The 27,080-nt window shown below is 43.3% G+C and overlaps 1 protein-coding gene across 1 annotated transcript in view; it reads right to left on the reverse strand.

Annotated features, from left to right (window-relative positions):
* The window catches only part of kcnq3 (potassium voltage-gated channel, KQT-like subfamily, member 3), a 71,716-nt gene that overhangs the window by 30,908 nt on the left and 13,728 nt on the right, over positions 1–27,080 (reverse strand). The window contains exons 2-3 of the mRNA XM_030775517.1: positions 5,796–5,886; positions 1,242–1,368 (exon numbers count right to left, since the gene is read on the reverse strand). Of these exons, the coding sequence (XP_030631377.1) occupies positions 1,242–1,368; positions 5,796–5,886 (218 nt within the window). The remainder of the gene's footprint in view (positions 1–1,241; positions 1,369–5,795; positions 5,887–27,080) is intronic.

Below are 27,080 nucleotides of genomic sequence, written 5' to 3' on the forward strand. Positions count from 1 at the left end.
CAGAAGTTTGGGGTATTTTATACTGATTGCAGTAACTTACGGGCCAGTACTGTATTTACCCAGTGCAATACAGCTATCGTTATTACAAGTTAAATGAGCTCGTCAAATGAGTGCCCGCTTATACGAAGAGAGTTTACACGAGGTATAGCTTACTGCTGCATCCACGTGAAAACAGCAAAAAAAAAAAGAGTGCTGAACAGGAAGGTGAGGACAGGAGAGAGGCAAAGTTTGTCTTTAAACAATGTGGCTTGTCAGCGATGTCAAAAAGTCGTTCGTCTCAGTGAATACGTGTTTTCTGAAATTACATATTTACACGTATTTGTTCTCTTGGTTACACGCGTATGATAATTTCCCTCAAAATACGATAATTTTAAGCCTCTGGTACGATATTTTAACATTTCCCATCTGGCAACGCTGTTGGCAACTCGTATCATAGCTACTCTCTGAAAAAGAAAAAGAACGGATTTGTGACACATTTTAGCTATAACACAACTGAAAATAAAATGCACTGCAAACAATGTGAGTGCAAAATCGATGGAAAAAATACCTCAAACCTCAAGAGGCATTCGAAGACGCACCACCAACAAATATATGATAAAAAAGTTCGACTTTTATCAAAACCAACTTAAAGACTTGACTTTGTTAGCTAGAAGCTAAGGGCTATGTTTTCTTGTTCACTTGACATGGTAACGTTAATGGCGCATACCGATAGCAAGCCTAAGAATGTCTGTATGCTCGATGAAATCACTCTTATGATTTAATTTAAAAAAAATACAAACTGACGAAGATGTGACAAATGCATCTGACTAAAATGTGTCTAGTTTTCACTGACTAAAACTAGACTAAAACTAATAACGATCAAATGACTAAAATATGACAAAACGAATATGTATTTTAGTCAAAAGAGTAAAACTAAGACTAAATCAAAATCACCTGCCAAAATTAACACCGGGGTGTGTGTGTGTGTGCGTGAGTGTGTGTGCGTGAGTGTGTGTGTGTGTGTCAGTGTGTGTGTGCGTGAGTGTGTGTGTGAACATGTGTGTGCGTGAGTGTGTATGTGAGTGTGTGTGTGTGTGTGTGTCAGTGTGTGTGTGTGCGTGAATGTGTGTGTGAACGTGTGTGTGCGTGAGTGTGTACGTGAGTGTGTGTGTGTGTGTGTCAGTGTGTGTGTGCGTGAGTGTGTGTGTGAACGTGTGTGTGTGTGTGTGAGTGCGTGTGTGTGTGTGGGTGTGAAGACTTGCCCAGTATGCAGAGTGGTTTCCTGGCGAAGCGAAGACGTCCTCTCCATCCTTTATACCTGCAGCAGCATCCTGCAGCCCACACTCTCAGAGCAAACTCAGCACCAAACACAAAGATCGTCAACGTCTCCTGGGTTACAGATACAAAGACCAGGTCAGAGAGCACACACACACACACACTCAAAAACACAAAGATCGTCAACGTCTCCTGGGTTACAGATACAAAGACCAGGTCAGAGAACACACACACACACTGACACACACACACTCAAAAACACAAAGATCGTCAACGTCTAATGGGTTACAGATACAAAGACCAGGTCAGAGAACACACCCACACACACGCATATTACAAGGGGCCAAACAGGAAACATAAATATAAAGCTGAATTTACTTCCTGAATATATAAATGTAACTCTGTACATATAAGCATAATCCCTGAATATATAAATATAATTTCTTTATACTCAGGCGTATCACAAGACAGTCGTTTTTCGTTTTGAATCATTTCTTTTTTTTTTCTTCATAGGTTACTGAGTGAGCAAAATCAGTTGAACTTTAGCATCCGTAAAATTTTACAATCAAAGATAATCAAACAAAAACATTAAATAATTTAAATTTGAATGGGGCAACAATTTCGACTTCATTAAGGGGTCCTTATTTTCTTGGTATTAGGACCTTTGGAGTAGGGGAGCCAAATGTGATAGTAGATAATCTCTTAACCAGCGTAGGTTTTACAGAAACCATTACTGCAGCATCTCCTCACCAGTTCCCTGTGAGATTTGGCTCCTGTTCTTTAAAGGTCCTGTAATGTGTTCAACTTCACCATGGCGTGTAAAGTTAGCAGATGTACATAGTTTAGTTAAGAGATGTTGTACCATTTTAAAGAATGTTGCACTGTTGCCTTGGCCAGATGTCTGTGGGAGTTTTGGGAGAGGCCCGCCCCTCCGTGTGTGTTGTGTTCTGTCTGCGTGACGCGGGGGTGATTTATTCGAGTGTCTGCACTGAGTGGGGAAAGACGACCTAAGAGTTAAGGAAGTTAACTGTGCTCTGTAAGGTGTGGCTGTGGGTGACAATAGCAGAAAATGAAGACATCGTTCAACTGTAAATTACATCAGTGTGTCCTTAAATAGCGGCAAACGCTACAGTCCTAATGCCAAGAAAAGGACCCCTTTAATGCAGTCCAAATTATTGCCTTATTCATATTTATTAAATTATTGAACGTTTTTGCTTGATTAGCTTTGATTGTACTGGAAAATTTTGCTGATGCTAATGTTAAGCTCACTCAGTAGCCTATGAAGGGAAAAAAAGAAATTACTCAAAGAAGAAAAACGACCGTCTTATGATATGGCTGAGTATTAACTTTTATATATTTAGAGTCAACTTTATGTATTCAGGAGTTACATTTATATATTCAGAATTACACTTACACATACTGGTCAGAGTAATCAGTTTGGTGATAGATAGATAGATAGATAGATAGATAGATAGATAGATAGATAGATAGATAGATAGATAGATAGATACTTTATTTGTCCCTGTGGTGAAACTGTTTTGCAGCACAATCACAAGGCATTTCATCACAACATCACAGAGTCACCAACAGACATACTCATACACACACATACTCATACACATACCTATACACATACTCATACTTCTCATAATATTCAGAGTTACATTTATATATTCAGCTTTATATTTATACATTTCCTGTTTGGCCCTGTTTGTACACTGTATATCAGGGTTTCTGCTAGGATTTTTTCTTGCCAGTCCGGTGTCTGGAAAGAATTTATTTTACTGGACAAATCTGAAACTTACTGGTCACATTTCAATGACCGTCTATGTTACAAACGTAAATATAATGTACGCCTTTGCTTAAAGTAACATTTAAGCAAAACAAACAGTAACGATTGAGCAAAATCTCAAAATTAGCCGCTAAAATGTAGGCTATTACGAAACATATGTGCCTTTAACATGTAACTTGTTTTTTAAAAAAAAGGCTAGGCCAATATGGCGTCAAATTTAGCCTGTTGGCTACCAGGTAAAATTTCATTTTCTTCCTTTTTTCATTGTGGCAAAGTCCTTTGCTGCTGACTTGAAATCAAATGTGTCCAGTGTATCTTTCCAGCTTGCAATCTCCTGTTTAGGGATCGCCTTTGTTGCAGCTACGTTTTGTATGAGCATTATAACTAGACATTTTGACCAGCAATTTTTTAATTTATGTTTTTGTTTTTTACAAATTTTACCAGGCAAAAACCGGTAGTGAATGGCTAACAGAAACCCTGCTATACATAAATGTATATGTGTATATACACACACACACACACACACACACTCATATATATAGACATACACTTGTGCAAACACATGCATACATATGCTTATACATACACAGAAATATGCATACACAGAACAAAACACACACATACGCACACACACACACAAAGAATATATATGTTAGAGCCCGACCGATAATGACAATTAAAAAAGAAATGGAGAGGCGGAAGACAGTGGCTGTGTCCGAAATGGCATACTACCATACTACATACTAGTGTACTGCATACTAGCCTAGTATACACTGCATACTGCACACTACTCCACACACTAGTATACAGTATGGTACGCAATTATGAGAACTTTCGTGTAGTGCACTACACGTTTGCTATCGGTTGGGCTATCTGTTCTGTTAAAATCGAACAACACACGACAACCACAAATATATATCAAAAGTAGCCCTATAAGAAAGCGTATGAAGACTTATTACACCAAAATATGCTACTGATACATTTATATTCGGAACTGCAGCTGCAGTTGAAGTTGAAGCTGGTTCTGTCGCTGTCCGCCATGTTTTTAAAATTTTTTGACAGTTGGAAATCACCGCGTTGCTTCATGAGATGCAGTAGTCGGCGAAGTGAGCTCGGGATGTATACTAGAAATTTTCGCCAGAGTAGTACATCATCCGGGTAACTGTCGTATACTGCAAATTTTTTATTTTTCACGTACTGCATAATACTTACTACTTTTACGTCATAATTAGTATACGAGTAGTATGTAGTAAGCCATTTCGGACACAGCCAGTGTCTTGTTTTGTACAACATGTATTCAGGTTAATTCCACAGAACAATGTGCTACAACTCAAACTGTTTATTTGGTGTTCCGGGTGCAGTCGTTGACTGTCTTGCAGGGAGGTGTGGCTACTTCACACACCCTGAGACTGCACTGACAAACTCTATCTGCATGTGCGATGGACCAATAACAATCAATCATACTTCAGCATTCAGTAGGGATATTTATAATATTGCAGTTAGACAACTCTTACCAGTACATTCTATGTGTATATGACAGATGGATCCTTCAACCATGTTATGACATTATGTCAGCCATGCCTGGTTTTGTTTGCAGTAACGTGTAAGTGGGTAGCCTACAGTCAGTCAAACATCAAAATTACATTTAACGTTACGGTAGTTGGGTGGAGGTGGCTAAGCTGTTGACAAACTTGATTGTAGGTTTATTTATGAAACAGTGTGGCAGTTCTAGCGAGTAAACAAACAACGGTCCTATCATTTCTCCCTCTTCACTTTTAAAAATTCTTTGGCAACATCGCTTACAGCAACTTATAACGCTGCCCCTTGCTAAATTAGGTTACCTACAAAGCTAGCTAATGCCATGTGTATCAGTGGAGGACCGCTAACGTTAATGGGCGATTAAACTGTAGCGTTTATCTTATTCCGTAAATGAAGTAAATATATCTGCAACTCGCATATGTGTAGTTACAGTTGGCGCATTGGAAATGATTAAACCAAAGGGCACACGCAAATAAACGTGAGCTGAACAAGCATCTAACATGGCCTGACAGCAAAACAAAGTTACCTAGCTTCTCTTTCAAATGTGTAGCGTCAAATCCAAAAGTCACAAGTCCTCGTCGCAGACAATCATGTAGTATTAGAGGCATATTCCACAGCAGCGTCTACTCTATGTCACTGTATCAGTTTACTGCATTATTTATCAAAACTTTAATGATATATTTTGTTGTACTTTTGTTCAAAGTACTATTTATGACAGTGAAACAAGATTATTTTTAAACTGCATTATGTCGTGTTATCTCGGCGAGGACTCTTAAATAACTACACGTGACAAATGTTTGGGAAAATCTTATGTGTTTAAAAAAAAGAGAGAGAGAATATCGGCTGATGTATCATTATCGGATTTTTAAATCCTCAAATATTGAAATCGGTATCGGTCTCGAAAATCTTATATTGGTTGGGCTCTAATATATATATATATTAATGCACACACACATACATATACATATACACAAACACACACATATACATACACACACACACACACACAAATACACAATTATATATACACATAAACATGCCTGCATATACACAGACACAGATACAGATACCCACACCTACACATATAAAATATATGTACAAACACACATGTATAAGTACAAAGATACACATTCACACACATGCATGTATGTTTACACACACACACTCATTTATACTGAGTGCTGATATGGGGTTTGATGGACAGACTGACCAGGATGACCAGCCAATAAGCAGACGCTTTCTCATGTTCTTTGAACGTCGTTAAAATGGCCAGAATTAGACATCCCAGAACTATCAGGAATCTGTAAAGAGAGAAGGAGGGGATTATGCATTAAAGGGAATTTTGGAATCAAAGTGTAGAATTCGATAGAGGTACACTTCTGGTCATAATCTTTAGAACTCTAAATCTTAGTCAGATGAAGCCCTGCCTCTTTAAAGGCATGCTTTTCATTTCCTCACTGAACCAGTTAGCGACCCAGAGAGCCATTTACAGATGTAATCTGGGTCAGAGGTCACACACCTCTGGAGCAGTCCTGGGGTTATGAGCTTTGACCTGAAGCACACAGGTGGAGAACTGTCACTGTATCATCTGCCATTACTCAGACTGTATCAGAGGTTTCATACATTCCCGAGAAATACATTACCTTTCCTATGTCACCAGCAAATACATTAACTTCCCCGTGTCACCAACAAATACATTACCTTCCTAAAGTCACCAACAAATACATCACCTTCCCTATGTCACCAACAAATACATTAACTTCCTAAAGTCACCAACAAATACATTACCCTCCCTAAGTCACCAACAAATACATCACCTTCTCTGTGTCACCAACAAATACATCACCTTCTCTGTGTCACCAACAAATACATTACCCTCCCTAAGTCACCAGCAAATACATTAACTTCCCTGTGTCACCAACAAATACATTACCTTCCTAAAGTCACCAGGAGTCACAGGGCACTGACACTAGAGGGAGCTGTAGCATCAACAGTGTGTGTGTGTGTGTGTGTGAGAGAGAGAGAGAGAGAGAGAGAGACAGAGAGCGAGACACACAGGGGTGCAATGCAGGGCGCAATAGGAAGGGGTAAATTGAAGCTCAGTCTTATTGTGATCTCTGCTCATGAGGTATTTGGCCAATAGCGTCTGCCAAATAACTAAATTGTAAATTGTACACACAGCCTGTTACACTGTGTGATAGGTGGGGAACTGTGTTAGTGACTAAGGTAAGTAGCCCTCAACTCCACAGGGTTTCCCTCACCACCTGATAACAGCTACACACACACACTCTCTCTCTCTCTGTCTCTCTCTCTCCCTCTTTCTCACACACACATGGAAATCTGGTTGAACTGCATTATTCTGCTTTTGAAATAGTAGACATCACATCTCAACACATCATCTACATCAATATTTTCTCTCTCTCTCTCTCTCTCTCTCTCTCTCTCTCTCTCTCACTAAACCACGCAAATACATTCTCCATGGTTTTATATCTTTGTGGACTGATAGGGCCTGGCTGTATCCCTTAATGAACCCGCAGAATTATAATGGAACGCAACTCATATAGCAGGGCTATCAGAATTATAATGGACTACCAGTTATATAGCAGGTCTATTCTGCCGCCTATAACCTTATCCTGGTCTTACAGTTTATAGATTGACATGGTTTTAATTCACATTTACCTACACCAACCCATACACAAACACACACACACACCCCAGCCCCTACACATACACGCACACACCAACCCACACACAAACACACACACACACTTGTACACACCAACCCCAACACACACACATGCACACACGTACATACACACACACAAACCAACACACACAGGCTCTTTTCTGTCCTCCTCTTTTTAACAGCCTCTCTCCATCATTTTGGTCTCTCTCTCTCCCCCTCTCTCTCTCTCTCTCTCTCGCTAGCTCTGTATTTCTCCCTCTCTCTTTCTCTCTGCATGACCAAATCTGAAGCTGACACCGTTTCCATGGTTTTAGGTTTGCTTTAGGTCGTTTCCATGGTTTTAGGTTTGCTTTAGGTCGTTTCCATGGTTTTAGAATCTCAAAGTGGCAACAACCTGATTTTTGTCTTTTAGTTTGCTCTCTCTCTCTCTCTCTCTGTCTGACTGTGAGTGGTGCGGTGTGTGTGCTACGTGTAGTGTGTGCACGTAAGTGCGTGTGTGTGCGCGCGTGTGTGGGATGTGTGCATTTGTGTGTGTGTGTATGTGTGTGTAGGTGTGTTAAAGGCCCAGGCTGATATTGTAAAAACTAGGTTTTTATATTTTTTGTCCTGAAATAGGATGTCAGACAATTCAAAGGGACTGGAGCTGCTTCCCACACTGTCACGGTCTTAACTGACGCCTGCCTCTGTCAGGTGTCCCCGTCGTCACGGTCTTAACTGACGCCTGCCTCTGTCAGGTGTCCCCGTCGTCACGGTCTCAACTGACGCCTGCCTCTGTCAGGTGTCCCCGTCGTCACGGTCTTAACTGACGCCTGCCTCTGTCAGGTGTCCCCGTCGTCACGGTCTTAACTGTCGCCTGCCTCTGTCAGGTGTCCCCGTCGTCACGGTCTTAACTGACGCCTGCCTCTGTCAGGTGTCCCCGTCGTCACGGTCTTAACAGACGCCTGCCTCTGTCAGGTGTCCCCGTCGTCACGGTCTTAACTGACGCCTGCCTCTGTCAGGTGTCCCCGTCGTCACGGTCTTAACTGACGCCTGCCTCTGTCAGGTGTCCCCGTCGTCACGGTCTTAACTGTCGCCTGCCTCTGTCAGGTGTCCCCGTCGTCACGGTCTTAACTGACGCCTGCCTCTGTCAGGTGTCCCCGTCGTCACGGTCTTAACTGACGCCTGCCTCTGTCAGGTGTCCCCGTCGTCACGGTCTTAACTGTCGCCTGCCTCTGTCAGGTGTCCCCGTCGTCACGGTCTTAACTGACGCCTGCCTCTGTCAGGTGTCCCCGTCGTCACGGTCTTAACTGACGCCTGCCTCTGTCAGGTGTCCCCGTCGTCACGGTCTTAACTGACGCCTGCCTCTGTCAGGTGTCCCCCGTCGTCACGGTCTTAACTGACGCCTGCCTCTGTCAGGTGTCCCCGTCGTCACGGTCTTAACTGACGCCTGCCTCTGTCAGGTGTCCCCGTCGTCACGGTCTTAACTGTCGCCTGCCTCTGTCAGGTGTCCCCGTCGTCACGGTCTTAACTGACGCCTGCCTCTGTCAGGTGTCCCCGTCGTCACGGTCTTAACTGTCGCCTGCCTCTGTCAGGTGTCCCCGTCGTCACGGTCTTAACTGACGCCTGCCTCTGTCAGGTGTCCCCGTCGTCACGGTCTTAACTGACGCCTGCCTCTGTCAGGTGTCCCCGTCGTCACGGTCTTAACTGACGCCTGCCTCTGTCAGGTGTCCCCCGTCGTCACGGTCTTAACTGACGCCTGCCTCTGTCAGGTGTCCCCGTCGTCACGGTCTTAACTGTCGCCTGCCTCTGTCAGGTGTCCCCGTCGTCACGGTCTTAACTGACGCCTGCCTCTGTCAGGTGTCCCCGTCGTCACGGTCTTAACTGACGCCTGCCTCTGTCAGGTGTCCCCGTCGTCACGGTCTTAACTGACGCCTGCCTCTGTCAGGTGTCCCCGTCGTCACGGTCTTAACTGACGCCTGCCTCTGTCAGGTGTCCCCGTCGTCACGGTCTTAACTGACGCCTGCCTCTGTCAGGTGTCCCCGTCGTCACGGTCTTAACTGACGCCTGCCTCTGTCAGGTGTCCCCGTCGTCACGGTCTTAACTGACGCCTGCCTCTGTCAGGTCCCCCCCGTTGTCACGGTCTTAACTGACGCCTGCCTCTGTCAGGTGTCCCCGTTGTCACGGTCTTAACTGATGCCTGCCTCTGTCAGGTGTCCCCGTCGTCACGGTCTTAACTGACGCCTGCCTCTGTCAGGTGTCCCCGCCGTCACGGTTGTAAGATTATAGTGACATCTAAACAGACATGGTTCATGATAGGAGAACTGTTTAACCTAATGGTCTTATTACCATACATACAAAGAAAGCTTCACACCTTTGGCGCCGCGTTACTGTTGCAGCCAAGAGCAATTGATTAAGGCAAAATACAACCGGTAATGGGCAAATGGCAGCCATCACAGACAAAAGGGGAATTTAGCATCAACACCTAGATTCTGATTTGCATCAAGCAACATTGTAAACCTATTGTCTGTCTGCTTCATGGTATAAAAGGCCGATCACGGTAACAGTTCTCTGAATTAAGCTGCGGCGCAAGCGGACTTGCTGCCGGGTTCCACCACCACCAAATAAAGCTTTTCTCCAAGCGCGCTTTTGCTCCGGTTCGTTTACTTGTAAAATCACAAGAAAATCCAACAAATGGCGAGCCAGCCAGGAGGGCTTGGTACGAGAGCAACTCACTGACACAGCTACGACAAAGAATTCAGCGAGAAGAATCGCGGAAATTTTCCGGTTGAAATTTCAAGTCGGAGATCGTCAAGACAAGAGTCGGTGGGCCAGTTAACATCTCAAAGATCTCAACTTGGTAAGAAACGTACTACCCCTCTTGAAGAACCTGTTTTTAACTGTTTTATAAGTAAACAGACGAGTAAATGTACGCGCATGTAACTAACAGTGAAATTTCGGTAAAACACTGTTTGTAAGGGCTCTATTAAGTTAGGCCGAGGTACCGAGGTCCAGGCTAGGGAAAGCCTGTATAGACAGCTCATGTCGTCTCCCCGTAAATACTTAGTTGTAACTTGGCTACTGTTACAGTTATATGTTTTGATTAGACCTGAGACTGACGAAGTGTGTACTATAGTGTTAGTTATCTCCAGTCGAGCCGGTTATCAGACTTCTAATCGGAGGTCGATGGAGAGACTAAGTGACTAGGTTGCTAGACACGTTCCTATGGTTAGGAAAGGGTGTCGTAAGCTCTGAAACAGAATTCAATACTGTATGATTATTTTTCGCTGTGAGAGAGTTAAAAATTGGTGCTTTTCTTGATTGTGAGAGAGTTAAGAAGTAGCGCATTATACTGGTATTGTAAGTTGTTAAGTGAGCTTCGTGTTCCGACTATAAGTCAGGAAATGTTCTAAGTAAAATTAGAAACGCTGCAACTAGTTGCTGGACACCTTTCCATGGTTAGGAAAGGGTGTTGGTGTGAGCGACACAGAATTCAATACTGTATCATTGTTCTCTATGAGAAAGTTAAGAGTGCATTATACTGGTATTGTAATTTATTCTGGTTGTGTTGCGACGTGGAAGTCTAACGGTGAAAGATTCCGAGAGCGGAGTTCTTTTGTAACGGTATACTATAGTGTTGTTAGTCATCTTGCATCGAGAAGGTTATCAGACCTCTAATCGGAGATCGATGGAGAGACTATAAGTAACTGGGTTGCTAGACACCTTCCTATGGTTAGGAAAGGGCGTCGTTGTAAAGCTCGGGAACAGAAGTCAATACTGTTTAATTATTCTTCGCTGTGAGAGAATTAAATTTGGTGCTTTTCTTGATTGTGAGAGAATTAAGAAGTAGCGCATTATACTAGTACTGCAAGTTGTTAAGTGAGCTTCGTGTTCGACTATAAGTCTGAAAATGTTCTGAGTAAAGGTAGAAACTCTGCAACTGACTGCTAGACACCTTTCTGTGGTATGAAAGGGTGTTGGTGTAAGCTACACAGAATTCAGTACTGTATAATTATTATTTGTGAGAAAGTTAAGAATATACTAGTATTGTTAAGTGAGCCTCGTGTTCCGACTATAAGTCAGGAAATGTTCTAAGTAAAGTTAGAAACGCTGCAACTGGTTGCTATAGACACCTTTCTGTAGTATGAAAGGGTGTTGATGGAAGCTACACAGGACTCAATACTGTATAATTATTCTTTGTGAGAAAGTTAAGTATACTAGTATTGCTAAGTGAGCTTCGTGTTCCGACTATAAGTCAGGAAATGTTCTAAGTAAAGTTAGAAACGCTGCAACTGGTTGCTAGACACCTTTCTGTAGTAAGGAAGGGTGTTGAAGCTACACCGAATTCATTACTGTATAATTATTCTTTGTGAGAAAGTTGAGAAGTATAGTAGTATTGAGCTTCGTGTTCCGATTGTAAGTCTGGAAATTAAAGTGTTAGCAACATTAAGGGTTAATGCCCGAAGTAGTGTGGTTGTGTTGTGAGGTGGAACTCCAATGGTGAACGATCGCAAGAACGGACTTACTTTGTCCCAAAAGCATGCTTGAAAATTTGTACTTTTCTTAAGGTTATATGTGGTTAGAATTTGTATTTGTTTTTAAGTTGCTAAAAAAAAATAATAAGCAATCTAGCCTTCCAACTTGAGTTTGGAAAGAAAGTAGCCTGTTTGTTTTGTTTGTTTTTGTTTTGTTTTCGTGTTAACCTGTATGCAGTAGCCTTCCGACGGCGGAAAGATTAATAACCTATTTTAAAGAGGGAACCTGTTGTTATGGCTGCTGAGTTGTCATCAGCTGCGCAGATCCGTGTTCATGGGGCTGGGCCATTGAAACCTACGACAGAACGTCAAAATGTGATGACAACATCCAACGGAAATAAAAATCGACCAAGCACTTTTGAAGTCATCACAGGCCAGCCCATGCCCCTACTCGGAACAATGGATCTGTGCAAAGCCGACGTGCGTCTAGCCTCTGACAGCCTGATGCAGTACTGTGAACAACTCAGTCTCGCAGTTCAGGGTGCTGAGAAACAGGTTTACAGTGCTTGGTAACCACCTCCAGAGGGGGGGACACAGGTTCATTTAGTCACTAAGGCAGAAGTTAAAGTGCAGGTAAAAAAAAAAAAACAAGTGGTACCATTGTAAATTAGTAAATCCGCCTAGAGATTAGGGACAGAATGGCGGTAGTATTTATCAGAGTCCAGAAATGGCGGGACTAGAGTTATCTAGGCTCTAGCTTGTCGCCTGAGGATGAAGAGGCCATCATGCCACCACTGATAAATACTGTAGCTCCCAGCCGAAACTAAATAGGGATATTTTAGGTGTCTATACAAATGACAGTTCACTTTGATGTCAATGCAGTTTGGCCAGGTGCGTTTCCGTTTCCTCTCCTGTGTGTCATTGCAGGTATTCCAGTGAAAAGGAGGATCCTACACAACCCTCTAGAGAAGGCTTCCCTGGCTTACATCAGACATCTACACTGGACTGTACCTGATACCTGGTTGACATCAGACATCTACACTGGACTGTACCTGACACCTGGCTGACATCTGCGAAAGAGTCACAGGACATGGGACACATCTGCATCGGTCAAACACACAATATAGCACAGCCTGCTTCAGGAGATCTCATCCACCAATACAACCCAGCACCATAACTGTTGAATGCAATCATCCACCATGCCAACAATGTCATTTTTAATGATGCTGTACATCCTTTCAATAAATATGCATCATCATAAAAAGATATTTTATTTTATACTGTAAGCAGAGGTGCCTGTACTCAGTATTAGGCTGTGTATGTGATTACTATTAACATATCTTGGTTTCTTTTTCTGTTCTTTTTCCTCTTTCTGTTCATGTATTTTCTTACAATTATTTCTTTTTGTGATCATGTTTTGTTATGATCAAAGGGGGGATTGTAAGATTATAGTGACATCTAAACAGACATGGTTCATGATAGGAGAACTGTTTAACCTAATGGTTTTATTACCATACATACAAAGAAAGCTTCACACCTTTGGCGCCGCGTTACTGTTGCAGCCAAGAGCAATTGATTAAGGCAAAATACAACCGGTAATGGGCAAATGGCAGCCATCACAGACAAAAGGGGAATTTAGCATCAACACCTAGATTCTGATTTGCATCAAGCAACATTGTAAACCTATTGTCTGTCTGCTTCATGGTATAAAAGGCCGATCACGGTAACAGTTCTCTGAATTAAGCTGCGGCGCAAGCGGACTTGCTGCCGGGTTCCACCACCACCAAATAAAGCTTTTCTCCAAGCGCGCTTTTGCTCCGGTTCGTTTACTTGTAAAATCACAAGAAAATCCAACACGGTCTTAACTGACGCCTGCCTCTGTCAGGTGTCCCCGTTGTCACGGCCTTAACTGACGCCTGCCTCTGTCAGGTGTCCCTGTCGTCACGGTCTTAACTGACGCCTGCCTCTGTCAGGTGTCCCCGTTGCCACGGTCTTAACTGACGCCTGCCTCTGTCAGGTGTCCCCGCCGTCACGGTCTTAACTGATGCCTGCCTCTGTCAGGTGTCCCCGTCGTCACGGTCTTAACTGACGCCTGCCTCTGTCAGGTGTCCCTGTTGCCACGGTCTTAACTGACGCCTGCCTCTGTCAGGTGTCCCCGTCCAGGGCACACGCATCAGGGTTTTGCGTAATTCACTGAGGTACCGGAGGTGGGGGAGTTAATGTAATGCCCCATGTTTGAGCAAAATGACATTAAAAATAAACGTGTGTACTTCACAGGGAGCCAACACTCTTCGGGCATGCGGTCCTGGACAGGAATCTGACAGAGACATTTCTAATTCTGACAGAGAGAATTCCTGATGAGTTGTGTGATGCAGGGGGTAGCTTTAGTGGTGAAGCTGGTCGTAAAGAAAAGGAAAAGAAAAAGTAAAGAAAAAAACAGACAGAGAGAGCTGGGTGAGACAAAACCATGGGTTAGTGTTTCAGCAGACAGTAGAGAAAGGAACCTCCCACAGCTGGAGATGAGTCTAATGTGGAACCTCCCACAGCTGGAGATGGGTCTAATGTGGAACCTCCCACAGCTGGAGATGGGTCTAATGTGGAACCTCCCACAGCTGGAGATGGGTCTAATGTGGAACCTCCCACGGCTGGAGATGGGGTTAATGTGGAACCTCCCACGGCTGGAGATGGGTCTAATGTGGAACCTCCCACGGCTGGAGATGGGGTCTAATGTGGAACCTCCCACAGCTGGAGATGGGTCTAATGTGGAACCTCCCATGGCTGGAGATGGGGTTAATGTGGAACCTCCCACAGCTGGAGATGGGGTTAATGTGGAACCTCCCACAGCTGGAGATGGGGTTAATGTGGAACCTCCCACAGCTGGAGATGGGTCTAATGTGGAACCTCCCACGGCTGGAGATGGGGTTAATGTGGATATGAAGACAGAGAGATCTTTGTCTGTATGTTTAGCTGTGAAAGCTGGGAAAGAGTTTTATGTGAGTTCAAGTCTAATGTAGAAGCCAACATCTTGTTTGCAGATGTGTTCTGGATTGTGGATGCAGAGAGTGTGAGAGAGAGAGAGAGAGAGAGAGCGAAAACACGAGCACAGCAACCTAAGGGCCAGTGTGTGTCTCACAGTAATGACTAGATGGATTCCCACATGAAATTTGTCAGCAAAATATGGTTTGGAGCAGGTTGGGGCTGAACCACGGATTCCAAATGGTGCTCAGGTCTTTGATGCCAGAGCTGATGGTCCATCAGAGCAGTGCTGGATGCTTGATCAGAGACAGGGAGAGAATTACCGAAGGCTTTGATGAGAGCTTTTCTCAGTGCTGTGAGAATGTTTAAAACGAGACAGTAAATTCTGGCAGATATGACTACTGCTTAAACCTGCTGTTTTTTTTTGTTTTGTTTTTTTTTTAAAGGGCAGCTTTCTAAATGTTTCTTTTTGTTGTTGTTGTTGTTGTGAATGGTAAATGGGATACAGGGAAAGGCTTATGTTTTCAGACCAACGGTTTTGTTACAGTTTCAGACATGCCTCCATTTTCCCCACCTATTGGTTCCACTATCAATGCTCTGGCTCCCCGGCTTTCTGAAACCCAGGGTCATCCCAGCAGCCATTCAGTCATCAGCTTCAGCTAGTTCTAGCTCATGGACTCATATCCAGTAATGGAAATCAAGAACTGGTTCCAGCTGAGAACCGGTTCCAAATGTTTCGATCCATCGGAATTGCATGTCTCCGAGGTCATCAGTTCCTTCTATGCATGGCGACATGTTTTTCTGACAGTTGCGCATTTCAGAAACTCGTGCGTCACGCCTCATGACGTGAAACTCTGAGTCTGCGCTGCCTGCAACAGGAAGGAGTCATGGCAGAGAGGAACTATGACAGCAGAGCTGCGTGCAATGTTTGTAAAATGAGCATTTCAAATAAGTGTGCAAATACCAGCAATATGTTCATCTTTGGACCACCCTGGACCACCACCTCACAGTGACACTGCATTATGTCAGGCAGGGCAGAGTCAAAGAGAAGGTCCACACAACAAGCGCTATATATGACGTGCAAACAGGAAGCTGATTGAGAGGGACAAGTAAGGGGGTTTATGCGACTATTTCAGTATGGCTTATTTCAAACTTGGTGGACTAGTAAATTCATCCTATGGAAGGATTGTGTTAATCTGCTTATGAACCATAATTATTTACTATTACAGACTGGTGGGGAAAATTGGACCCTGATGACGTCAGGAGTTTGTGCAGCGAATGTGTGTGCTTGACACGTCCACCCTCTGTGTCTCAAGTGACACAAGTCCAACCGGTGGTCAGATCAGATCCTTCCCATCCGACAGACGTTGGAGGGCCGTTACTCAGTCCAGGCGGAGGAGTCCACATTCGTGAGGAACATCAAGGTGAAGATTTGGACCGATCTCTCCACACGTTACCGGGTACCATGACTGACATTTATTCACTCATCATGAATGTGGGAGATATATCACGGACACAATCAAGGTCACATTCAGTCACATTTTTTCCCAGATTGTTGAACATGGATGTGTCTTCCTTTTTCCTATTTTAAATTAAGGATGATGAAGTCCAGACCTTCCTGGAGGAGTGAGTCCACACTGAAGGACCCAAGATTCAAGTTAAAAATGCATAAGGATTCCCACCGGGACAGGCTGAGCACAGCAGCAGTGGCAGAAGAGGCCTGTGACTGTGACAGTCCTTTTGACTGTGGCTCATTTCTATTGGGATACCTTTCCTCTGGTTCCATGCATAGTCCTTACATGGTCAGTTTCTTCTCAAGCTGTCAGAGCAAGAGACACAGAGACTGTGTGATGAAGAAGAAGAAGAGGAGGAAGAAGAAGACTATGCAAGCTCAGATCATTATGATGATCATATGGCATGAATTAAAATATGAAGCTTCAGTCAAACCATTAGGCTAAACCACTTTGTTATAATAATAATACTAATAAACTTTATTTGTGTTGCATTTTTCAAAACACAGTTACAAAGTGCTTTACAGAATAAGATAAAACAGAACACACATTCAGGATAAAAACAACAAAAACATAAATAAAATCATAGAATGAACAAAGGAGCTGATAAAACAGAGTGCGAAATAAAAACAGGTGAAATAAAAGTGAAAAAAGAGGGATACAAACTAAACAAACAACAGATTTACTACAAAAAAAAAGCCCTCCTGTAAAAGTAAGTTCATAGTCCATCTAATTTCAGACCCCACCCCTAAAGCAACACAAGACAGTCTTGGAGGAACTGTTTGCAGCGGAGGACTTCAGGCTGTAGCAGACAGTCCGACAGACCACCTAGTCCATCAGTGAGAGAGTCCAGAGCTACAGAGGCCTGCCTCCCATCCCTGTATCAGCTGACCCTGCTCTCTGAAGAGTAGCACACTGCCCCTGTTGTCGGATCTTGCCCAACCCTATTTGCGTGTTCACCCCACCAGAGAGGGTGTTCTCCACAGCTGGAGACACCATTTAACCCAGAGAGATCTAGGATCATCCAAGAGAAAGCAGACATGCTCATTTTTCTGCAGAAGAATTGTTGATTTTATCAGTCAGTTTTATATTTGTTTTCCAAGTTACACCCTTTAAAGGAAAGGAGCATTGTAATTTATTTAAATTATTTTATCTGAATGTTCAGACTCAGAGATAATAAAACAGCTGTGCTGACACTGATAATCTGTGGAGCGCCACTTTTTTGTCCACACAGAAAATTGATCAGGAATCGATAAAGAATCGGACCAATAAGCAGAATCAATAATGACATTGACATGGATAAAATCTTATCAATTCCCATCCCTAGTCTTAACCTGTTGTCTGTAAACACATTGTCGGCCCAGTGTTCTTTGTCTGAGCCTGAGTTTCCCGAGTTTGTGAGCCTGCTTCTATTTCTCCTGCCTGATTCCCTCTGTTTACACTTCCGGTTTGTTCTGTGCTTTCACTTACTGCCTCTCCTCTGTTATTGCCTGTTGCCTGTGTTTGGGCCCTTGGACTGTGTAACTGACAACTCGTGCACTATCTAAATGACTGTTCTTGGGCTGTGTAACTGCCTTGGACTGTATCAATGTGCCTCCAGTTTGGAATTTCTGCTTCAGACACGGTGCCTGGTTTCCTTGCTCAGGGAAGTATAAGACAAATTCATGTAGATTTGACACGTACCTTACATCATTTCACACTCTAAGAGTAGTCCGTTATGCCTTTTTCATGTCTCCTTTAAGTACTTGGTCATCAATGCACTGTGCAAGATCACTGTGTCTTTTCTTTTTTGTATCTCTAGCAGAATCAACAAACAGGCTGACACAGTTCCCCCTCTCCCTGCTGCACCCCAAAAGTCAACAAAGGCTCAAGCATCACCTAAGACCGCACCAATACAATTTCCATACAATCTGGATTAGCCATCTGACCCGTCCGATTAGGTTGTCCTCTGACCTTATGACCAATAGAATTAAAGACACAGGACAGCATATAAGACACTCACATCCTTCCTGACCCTAAAACCAACACCCACTGCGGAGAGGAGAGGTCAAAGGAGCGTGGACAATTTACGTTTATGCGATGTGCGTCAATGGCGATTGTAAGCGTCTGGAAATTGCTGTGCTAACGGTGTACTGCTTGTCAGTAAGGGAAAGATGTATTTAGTTAGTTATATATATGACTTTGTTTTCTGTAAGAGTTGCATGGACAATAACAGTAATTTCCCTGCCATCTGCCGTCACTTAAGATACCTGTATGCAGGTATGTATGCTAGTCCCCTGTAAACACGTTAGCTAACTACATAGCTGTATGGGACGTATTATGACGCTGTGTGTTGCGGTGTGTGTCCACTGGCGCAAAGTGAATCAAGCAAAGCGAAGCTTTCCCGTTCATTTCCGATGAAACCGGGCGAACGGCTTGCGCAGGGCATTGTGGGATTGACAGCAAAGCGAAGTAAGCAAACGGAGCAGAAATATTTTTAACTTAAACGGAAATTTAGTCCAAAACTGAAAACAAATGCTTCAATTTATAGCAACGACGGTCAATTCAAACAAATGAATTCGCACAAAGAAGTAAATTCCAATCTGTAACTCTAACAAAATAAAACTTCCCCGACCCTCACTATCACCAAAAAGCTACCTAACTAACGATGGCTATCTGTAATGTGTGCGGTACAAGTGCTCTGATGGACAGCAGATGATATTCTGAGACCACCGACATGTCTGCCTTATATCTGTGACAGTGTTAGACCGCAAATGTCCTAGTTTAGTTCTTTAAGAGCAATAAAGAGCTACGCTAAAAAAAAACCAACACTTTCAGCTGACAACACATAAGACTTTTAGGAGCTCATCTTGCCTCCATTTCAAATAAAATATGTTGCGAATGCTTGCTTCATCTAATGTCAATTCACTAGTCAAAAATACTGTTTGGCTATTTCAATACTTAAGAGGTATAATGTCGTCAAACTAAACAGCCTGTACCTTAGTGCCAAAGGAAATCCTGAGGAAAAACTCAACGAAAATTAGTCAATTCCTGAAAATAAAAATAAAAATAAAACCACTTATGCACTCGTTGCTAACATTTTAATAGAAGATTGCATTAGTAATCAAACCATAGCTATCATAGCCATCATCTTGTCTTGCTTCAGTAATGGGAAATTTATTTTGTAAACTTAAGTTGTAATTTAGTAGTAGATTAATATATACCTTGAATGTTGAAAATGACCCTTAATAACTATTCATCTGACCAAGAACCTTGTGTGAGTTGAAAATTGTTTCCTTAGTAAGTTGCTGATTGCCCTGGTAATTTCACAAAGTGTTTCCTCCCCCAAAAAAAGAATCATGAAGTGAATGCAGGAGAAAATTCGCCGGGTGGCATCCAATCGGATTGTTTGTTGTTACATAGCAACCTTTCGTCATAGTTGCCCTAGTTACGGTCCACGATCCAACAACGCACATGCGCAATATGGCAGCCCAATATGGCGGTGTCCTGTGCGTTGTTTTTAGCATAGCCACTTAGCATCCTACAATTAATACCAATGGGGCTACCGCACGCTAGCGCAACTAGTGGGCTCATGAACATGGACCGGCAACAGTGGTGGATTTAGTTATGGGCGAATAATAATATACAGGTAATAATGTACAGGATACTGAAGAACTCTGTACTGATATACAGGATACTGATCCAAAAAATTAAGACATTCTTTGATTTGTTATGCAGCAGAAGAGCAGAAAAGCTGCATTCTGATCCCCACTTTGCAAATGCACACATTCTCTCTCTCTCAAACTCACACACACACACACACACACACACACACACATGTGTTCTCACACACATGCACAAACACACACAGAGACAGTGGAAAACAGAGCCAGCCAGTACAGGTTGGTTTAGGTATATCTGTAACATTGGTGTTACACTAAAGGGCAGAATCTGCACCGCTACCCACTGATGTGTGCGTGTGTGTCTGTATGTGTGTGTGTGTTTGTGTGTGTGTGTTTGTGTGTGTGTGTGTGTGTATGTGTGCGTGTGTGTCTGTGTGTGTGTGTGTGTGTGTGTGTACGTATGTGTATTTGTGTGTGTGTATGTGTGTGTGTGTGAGTGTGTGTGTATGTGTGTGTGCGCGCATGTGTGTATCAAATTAATGCATCCAATTGATAGATAGATACATTTCATTAAGTAATTCATTCAGTTTCATTAAGTAATTAATTAATAAGCAGCCAAGACACACAATTTTACCATCATTTCTCAGTGAGGTCAGTGCAGCAGAGTAAGGCTAATGTAAAGTCCTTGGCTGTTTGTGTGAGTATGAGATTAAATCCACACAGTATGGAGTACATCAAGTACAGACTCCTGTTCTTGGGAGTTCGTACCCAGTAAGTTCAACTCGGGAGTCGTGATGACGGGAGGATGCAGTGCGCTCTCGATGCACATTTGGAAGAGCAGCGTTCTTGCTGACATCACAGCTCAGCTAGAGCTAGCTTGGTCCGCTAGCACGGATGTCACATATCTGAACATTTACAGGAGGTGCTATATTTATCGACCCATATTTGAAATAAGAAAGATTACTGTCTCGCCTGAAAAAACCTTCAAAGCTACATTTGGTGATAGAACAACAGTCATGATATGAAACTTAGTTATGTGGTAGTTCCTCTGCCCCATTGCATAGATTAGAGATTAAATCCACACAGAGACTACACTGCCACTGAGATTAGAGATCAAAGCCACACAGAGACTACACTGCCGCTGAGATTAGAGATCAAAGCCACACAGAGACTACACTGCCACTGAGATTAGAGATCAAAGCCACACAGAGACTACACTGCCACTGAGATTAGAGATCAAAGCCACACAGAGACTACACTGCCACTGAGATTAGAGATCAAAGCCACACAGAGACTACACTGCCACTGAGATTAGAGATCAAAGCCACACAGAGACTACACTGCCACTTAGTACGAGATTAAAGCCACAACAAAGATCACACTGCCACTGAGTACACCTTTACTGCCCTGCCTGCACTGAGCCTGTCTGTCTGTCTGTCACACTCCATCTGTCTGTCACACCCTCTGCCTGTCTGTCACACTCTCTGTCTGTCTCCACCCAGAGGAGGATGCACTCATGGACTCTCTCTCTGAGCCTCTGGTCCCTCTTAAGGGCTTTCTTCCTGTCCCAGTCAAAGGGAGTTTTTTTCTGTCCCTGTGACCTGAGGCTTGTTCACTGGGCTCTCAGCCTGCTGTCTTCTGAAGCTCTCTGTGATACTGTCTGTGGGAGATAATAATACTGTCTGTGTACAAATAAAACTGAGGTACTACAGGTCACATTAAACAGCTCAAACGTAAATCCACTCATGAGTCCTCCAGAGCAGTGTGGTTTTATAGAGAGACTGTTAATGTGGCCAGAAGACACACACACAGTCACTAATGTGACCACACACACAGTCACTAATGTGACCACACACACATTCATTAGTACAGCTTGGTACACTCGTCTCAGACTAACCCTGCTCCAGCTGTCACTGAGAAGCATTAATCTCTCTTTTAATATCCCTGTTTTTGGATTACATCATAATCGTACATAAACAACAATCATAAATCTCATTTCAAACATCCATTAGCCTGACAGATACACACACACACACACACACACATACAGACTGCTCTCAGAGTAAGGTGAGAGTAAAGAGACAGAGAAGAGAAATACTATACAGTATACTACACACTATAAACTGTACTATACACTATACTATACTCTATACCTCACACTACACGCTATACTACACACCAAACACTACACGCTATACTACACACCAAACACTATACGCTATACTACACACCAAACACTATACGCTGTACTACACACCAAACACTACACGCTGTACTACACACCAAACACTACACGCTACACTACACACCAAACACTACACGCTACACTACACACCAAACACTACACGCTATACTACACACCAAACACTATACGCTATACTACACACCAAACACTATACGCTATACTACACACCAAACACTACACGCTATACTACACACCAAACACTACACGCTATACTACACACCAAACACTATACGCTATACTACACACCAAACACTATACGCTATACTACACACCAAACACTACACGCTATACTACACACCAAACACTACACGCTGTACTACACACCAAACACTACACGCTACACTACACACCAAACACTACACGCTACACTACACACCAAACACTACACGCTATACTACACACCAAACACTATACGCTATACTACACACCAAACACTATACGCTATACTACACACCAAACACTACACGCTACACTACACACCAAACACTACACGCTATACTACACACCAAACACTACACGCTATACTACACACCAAACACTACACGCTATACTACACACCAAACACTACACGCTATACTACACACCATACACTATACGCTATACTACACACCAAACACTACACGCTATACTACACACCAAACACTATACGCTATACTATACACCAAACACTATACGCTGTACTACACACCAAACACTATACGCTATACTACACACCATACTACACACTACACATAAGGGCTGCCCCCTAATAGTCGACCCAACCGTTAGTCGATGAAGAGTCTTAGTCGACCAAGTTTTAATTGGTTGGTTAGTCGCAGAAAAAAAAACCCTCAAACTCCGTTCGGGAGCTGCACCTTGAGGAAAAAAAAGTTCTGACATTTCAAGAACAAAGTCATAATACTATGAGAACAAAGTCTTAATTTTACAAGAAAAAAGTCATAATGTTTCGAGAATAAAGCCGGAATTTACAAGAAAAAAGTCATAATATTACTAGAAGTAATTTTAGGCTGTGTGTTATTTTAGAAGGGAAATATGAGAAGAGCAGCCTGCCGTCTGCATTAAAATGGGGAACGTGGAGCATCTTGTTGAGTTAAACTTTAGTGTAGGTTTCACAAATAATGAAATAATTAATCTTCTGGCCACATCAGCACCAGCAGCCACAAGCTCAGGCTGCCATTGACTGCCCTCTCACCCGTTTTCTTGGTTGTTGGTAATATATTTTCCTACAAATTTTTTTTTTTTCCCCTCAAAATTTTATGATTTTATTCTGGGGATATTATGACTTTAATCTCATTAAATTACGACTTTATTCTTGTAATTTTACAATCTTATTTTTGAAATCTCAGATTTTTTTCCCTCAGTGCGGCCCTGATACTCCGTCGAAGGAGATCATCAAAAATGTGGGATCATTTTGAGCATGTAAAGGACGACCTCAAGAAGGTGACATGCAAACTCCGCACGCAAAGATTTTTCCGTTTGCATTTTCGTTAACAGGCAACTTGCTTTGCGCGTGTGTTTATTTCAAAGGCTCATTATTAAGGTTTTGTATTTTGTGTTAAGAATGTTACTTATTCTTTCTCAGCTCTGGAACTCAAACCATTTTCTGTTAAAGACAGCAAGAACAAATTTACACACAATCAAAATAAACAGTGTTGTGTTAAACACATATGTGAGTGTGTGTGTGTGTGTGTGTGTGTGTGTGTGTGTGTGTGTGTGTGTGTGCGTGCGTTTGTATTGGGACTCCTGGTTTGACTGAATTTGCCCAATCGATGCTGAGGCCACAGACTGTAATGAGAAAATCAATTCACACTAACACACGCACAGACACACACAAACACACGTGCAAACGCAAGCACACACACATACAAACACACACACAAACACACACACACGTGGGCGTAGCTTGGATATCTTGTCGTTAAAAGAAGCAGACTGTTAGTCATCTGTCTGTGCTGGGTACTGCAAGACAGCAAGTGAAGGCGCATTTGTATGTGTGACAAAGTGGAAACTGAGTGAAGGTGTATCTGTGTGTGTAACAGAGTGGAAACTGAGTGAAGGTGTACATGTGTGTGGGTAACAGAGTGGGAACTGAGTGAAGGTGTATCTGTGCGTGTGCAACAGAGTGGAAACTGAGTGAAGGTATATCTGTGTGTGTAACAGAGTGGAAGCTGAGTCAAGGTGTAAGTCTGTGTAACAGAGTGGAAACTGAGTGAAGGTGTATCTGTGTGTGTAACAGAGTGGAAGCTGAGTCAAGGTGTAAGTCTGTGTAACAGAGTGGAAACTGAGTGAAGGTGTATCTGTGTGTGTAACAGAGTGGAAGCTGAGTCAAGGTGTAAGTCTGTGTAACAGAGTGGAAACTGAGTGAAGGTGTATCAGTGTGTGTAACAGAGTGGAAACTGAGTGAAGGTGTATCTGTGTGTATAACAGAGTGGGAACTGAGTGAAGGTGTATCTGTGCGTGTGTAACAGAGTGGAAACTGAGTGAAGGTGTATCTGTGTGTGTGTGACAGAGTGGGAACTGAGTGAAGGTGTATCTGTGTGTGTAACAGAGTGGAAACTGAGTGAAGGTGTACATGTGTGTGGGTAACAGAGTGGGAACTGAGTGAAGGTGTATCTGTGTGTGTAACAGAATGGGAACTGAGTGAAGGTGTATCTGTGTGTGTGTAACAGAATGGGAACTGAGTGAAGGGGTATCTGTGTGTGTGTAACAGAGTGGGAACTGAGTGAAGGTGTATCTGTGTGTGTAACAGAGTGGAAACTGAGTAAAGGTGTACATGTGTGTGGGTAACAGAATGGGAACTGAGTGAAGGTGTATCTGTGTGTGTGTGACAGAGTGGGAACTGAGTGAAGGTGTATCTGCGTGTGTGTGACAGAGTGGGAACTGAGTGAAGGTGTATCTGCGTGTGTAACAGAGTGGGAACTGAGTGAAGGTGTATCTGTGTGTGTGTAACAGAGTGGGAACTGAGTAAAGGTGTATCTGTGTGTGTGACAGAGTGGGAACTGAGTGAAGGCGTATCTGTGTGTGTAACAGAGTGGGAACTGAGTGAAGGTGTATCAGTGTGTGTAACAGAGTGGAAACTGAGTAAAGGTGTACATGTGTGTGGGTAACCGAATGGGAACTGAGTGAAGGTGTATCTGTGCGTGTGTGACAGAGTGGGAACTGAGTGAAGGTGTATCTGTGTGTGTGTAACAGAATGGGAACTGAGTGAAAGTGTATCTGTGTGTGTAACAGAGTGGAAACTGAGTGAAGGTGTATCTGTGTGTGTGTGTGTGACAGAGTGGGAACTGAGTGAAGGTGTATCTGTGTGTGTGTGACAGAGTGGGAACTGAGTGAAGGTGTATCTGTGTGTGTGTGACAGAGTGGGAACTGAGTGAAGGTGTATCTGTGTGTGTGTGACAGAGTGGGAACTGAGTGAAGGTGTATCTGTGTGTGTAACAGAGTGGGAACTGAGTGAAGGTGTATCTGTGTGTGTAACAGAGTGGGAACTGAGTGAAGGTGTATCTGTGTGTGTGTAACAGAGTGGGAACTGAGACAGGACTGAGCAAGAATGGGATAAGATGTGTAATATGCTACAAATCACCTTGTAAACAACAGAGGCAAATTATTCACAGACTGAGCACACAGACACACAGACACTCAGACACACAGACACACAGACACTCAGACACTCAAACACACAGACACTCAGACACACAGACACACAGACACTCAGACACACAGACACTCAGACACACAGACACTCAGACACAAAGGCACACAGGCACACAGACACTCAGACACACAGACACACAGACACACAGACACTCAGACACACAGACACTCAGACACACAGACACACAGACACTCAGACACACAGACACTCAGACACACAGACACACAGACACTCAGACACACAGACACACAGACACTCAGACACACAGACACTCAGACACACAGACACACAGACACACAGACACTCAGACACACAGACACTCAGACACACAGACACACAGACACACAGACACTCAGGCACACAGACACACAGACACACAGACACTCAGACACACAGACACTCAGACACACAGACACACAGACACTCAGACACACAGACACACAGACACACAGGTACACAGACACACAGACACACAGACACTCAGACACACAGACACACAGACACTCAGACACACAGACACACAGACACTCAGACACACAGACACATTCTGCCTTTGCTGACTGCAGCAACAACATTGTGTATTTTCAAATGATAATTTTAAGACCAGAGTATGCCAAAAAATATTAACCCTATACTCTCCGGAGAAGTGACCTGACAAAGATCCCGTATCTACTGCACGGTGAGAATTAAAAGCTGAAGAGTTCTGTGCTTTGGAGTCTGGTCACTGAATGGCTTTGAGACACATTTCCACAGGAACAGAATCTTTTACGTCTTGTTAAAAGACTGGGAAAATGGATGGTCTCACAAACCCAGTAAAGGCTGAAACAGGCGCAGTAAAGGCTGAAACAGGCCCAGTAAAGGCTGAAACAAGCCCAGTAAAGGCTGAAACAGGCCCAGTAAAGGCTGAAACAAGCCCAGTAAAGGCTGAAACAGGCCCAGTAAAGGCTGAAACAAGCCCAGTAAAGGCTAAAACAGGCCCAGTAAAGGCTGAAACAGGCCCAGTAAAGGCTGAAACAGGCCCAGTAAAGGCTAAAACAAGCCCAGTAAAGACTGAAACAGGCCCAGTAAAGGCTAAAACAGGCCCAGTAAAGGCTGAAACAGGCCCAGTAAAGGCTGAAACAGGCTCAGTAAAGGCTGAAACAAGCCCAGTAAAGGCTGAAACAGGCCCAGTAAAGGCTGAAACAGGCCCAGTAAAGACTGAAACAGGCTCAGTAAAGGCTAAAACAAGCCCAGTAAAGACTGAAACAGGCCCAGTAAAGGCTGAAACAAGCCCAGTAAAGGCTAAAACAGGCCCAGTAAAGGCTGAAACAGGCCCAGTAAAGGCTGAAACAGGCCCAGTAAAGGCTGAAACAGGCTCAGTAAAGGCTGAAAC

This window comes from Chanos chanos, chromosome 5 (genome assembly GCF_902362185.1).
Source record: "Chanos chanos chromosome 5, fChaCha1.1, whole genome shotgun sequence".
In the NCBI taxonomy this organism is placed as follows: domain Eukaryota; kingdom Metazoa; phylum Chordata; class Actinopteri; order Gonorynchiformes; family Chanidae; genus Chanos; species Chanos chanos.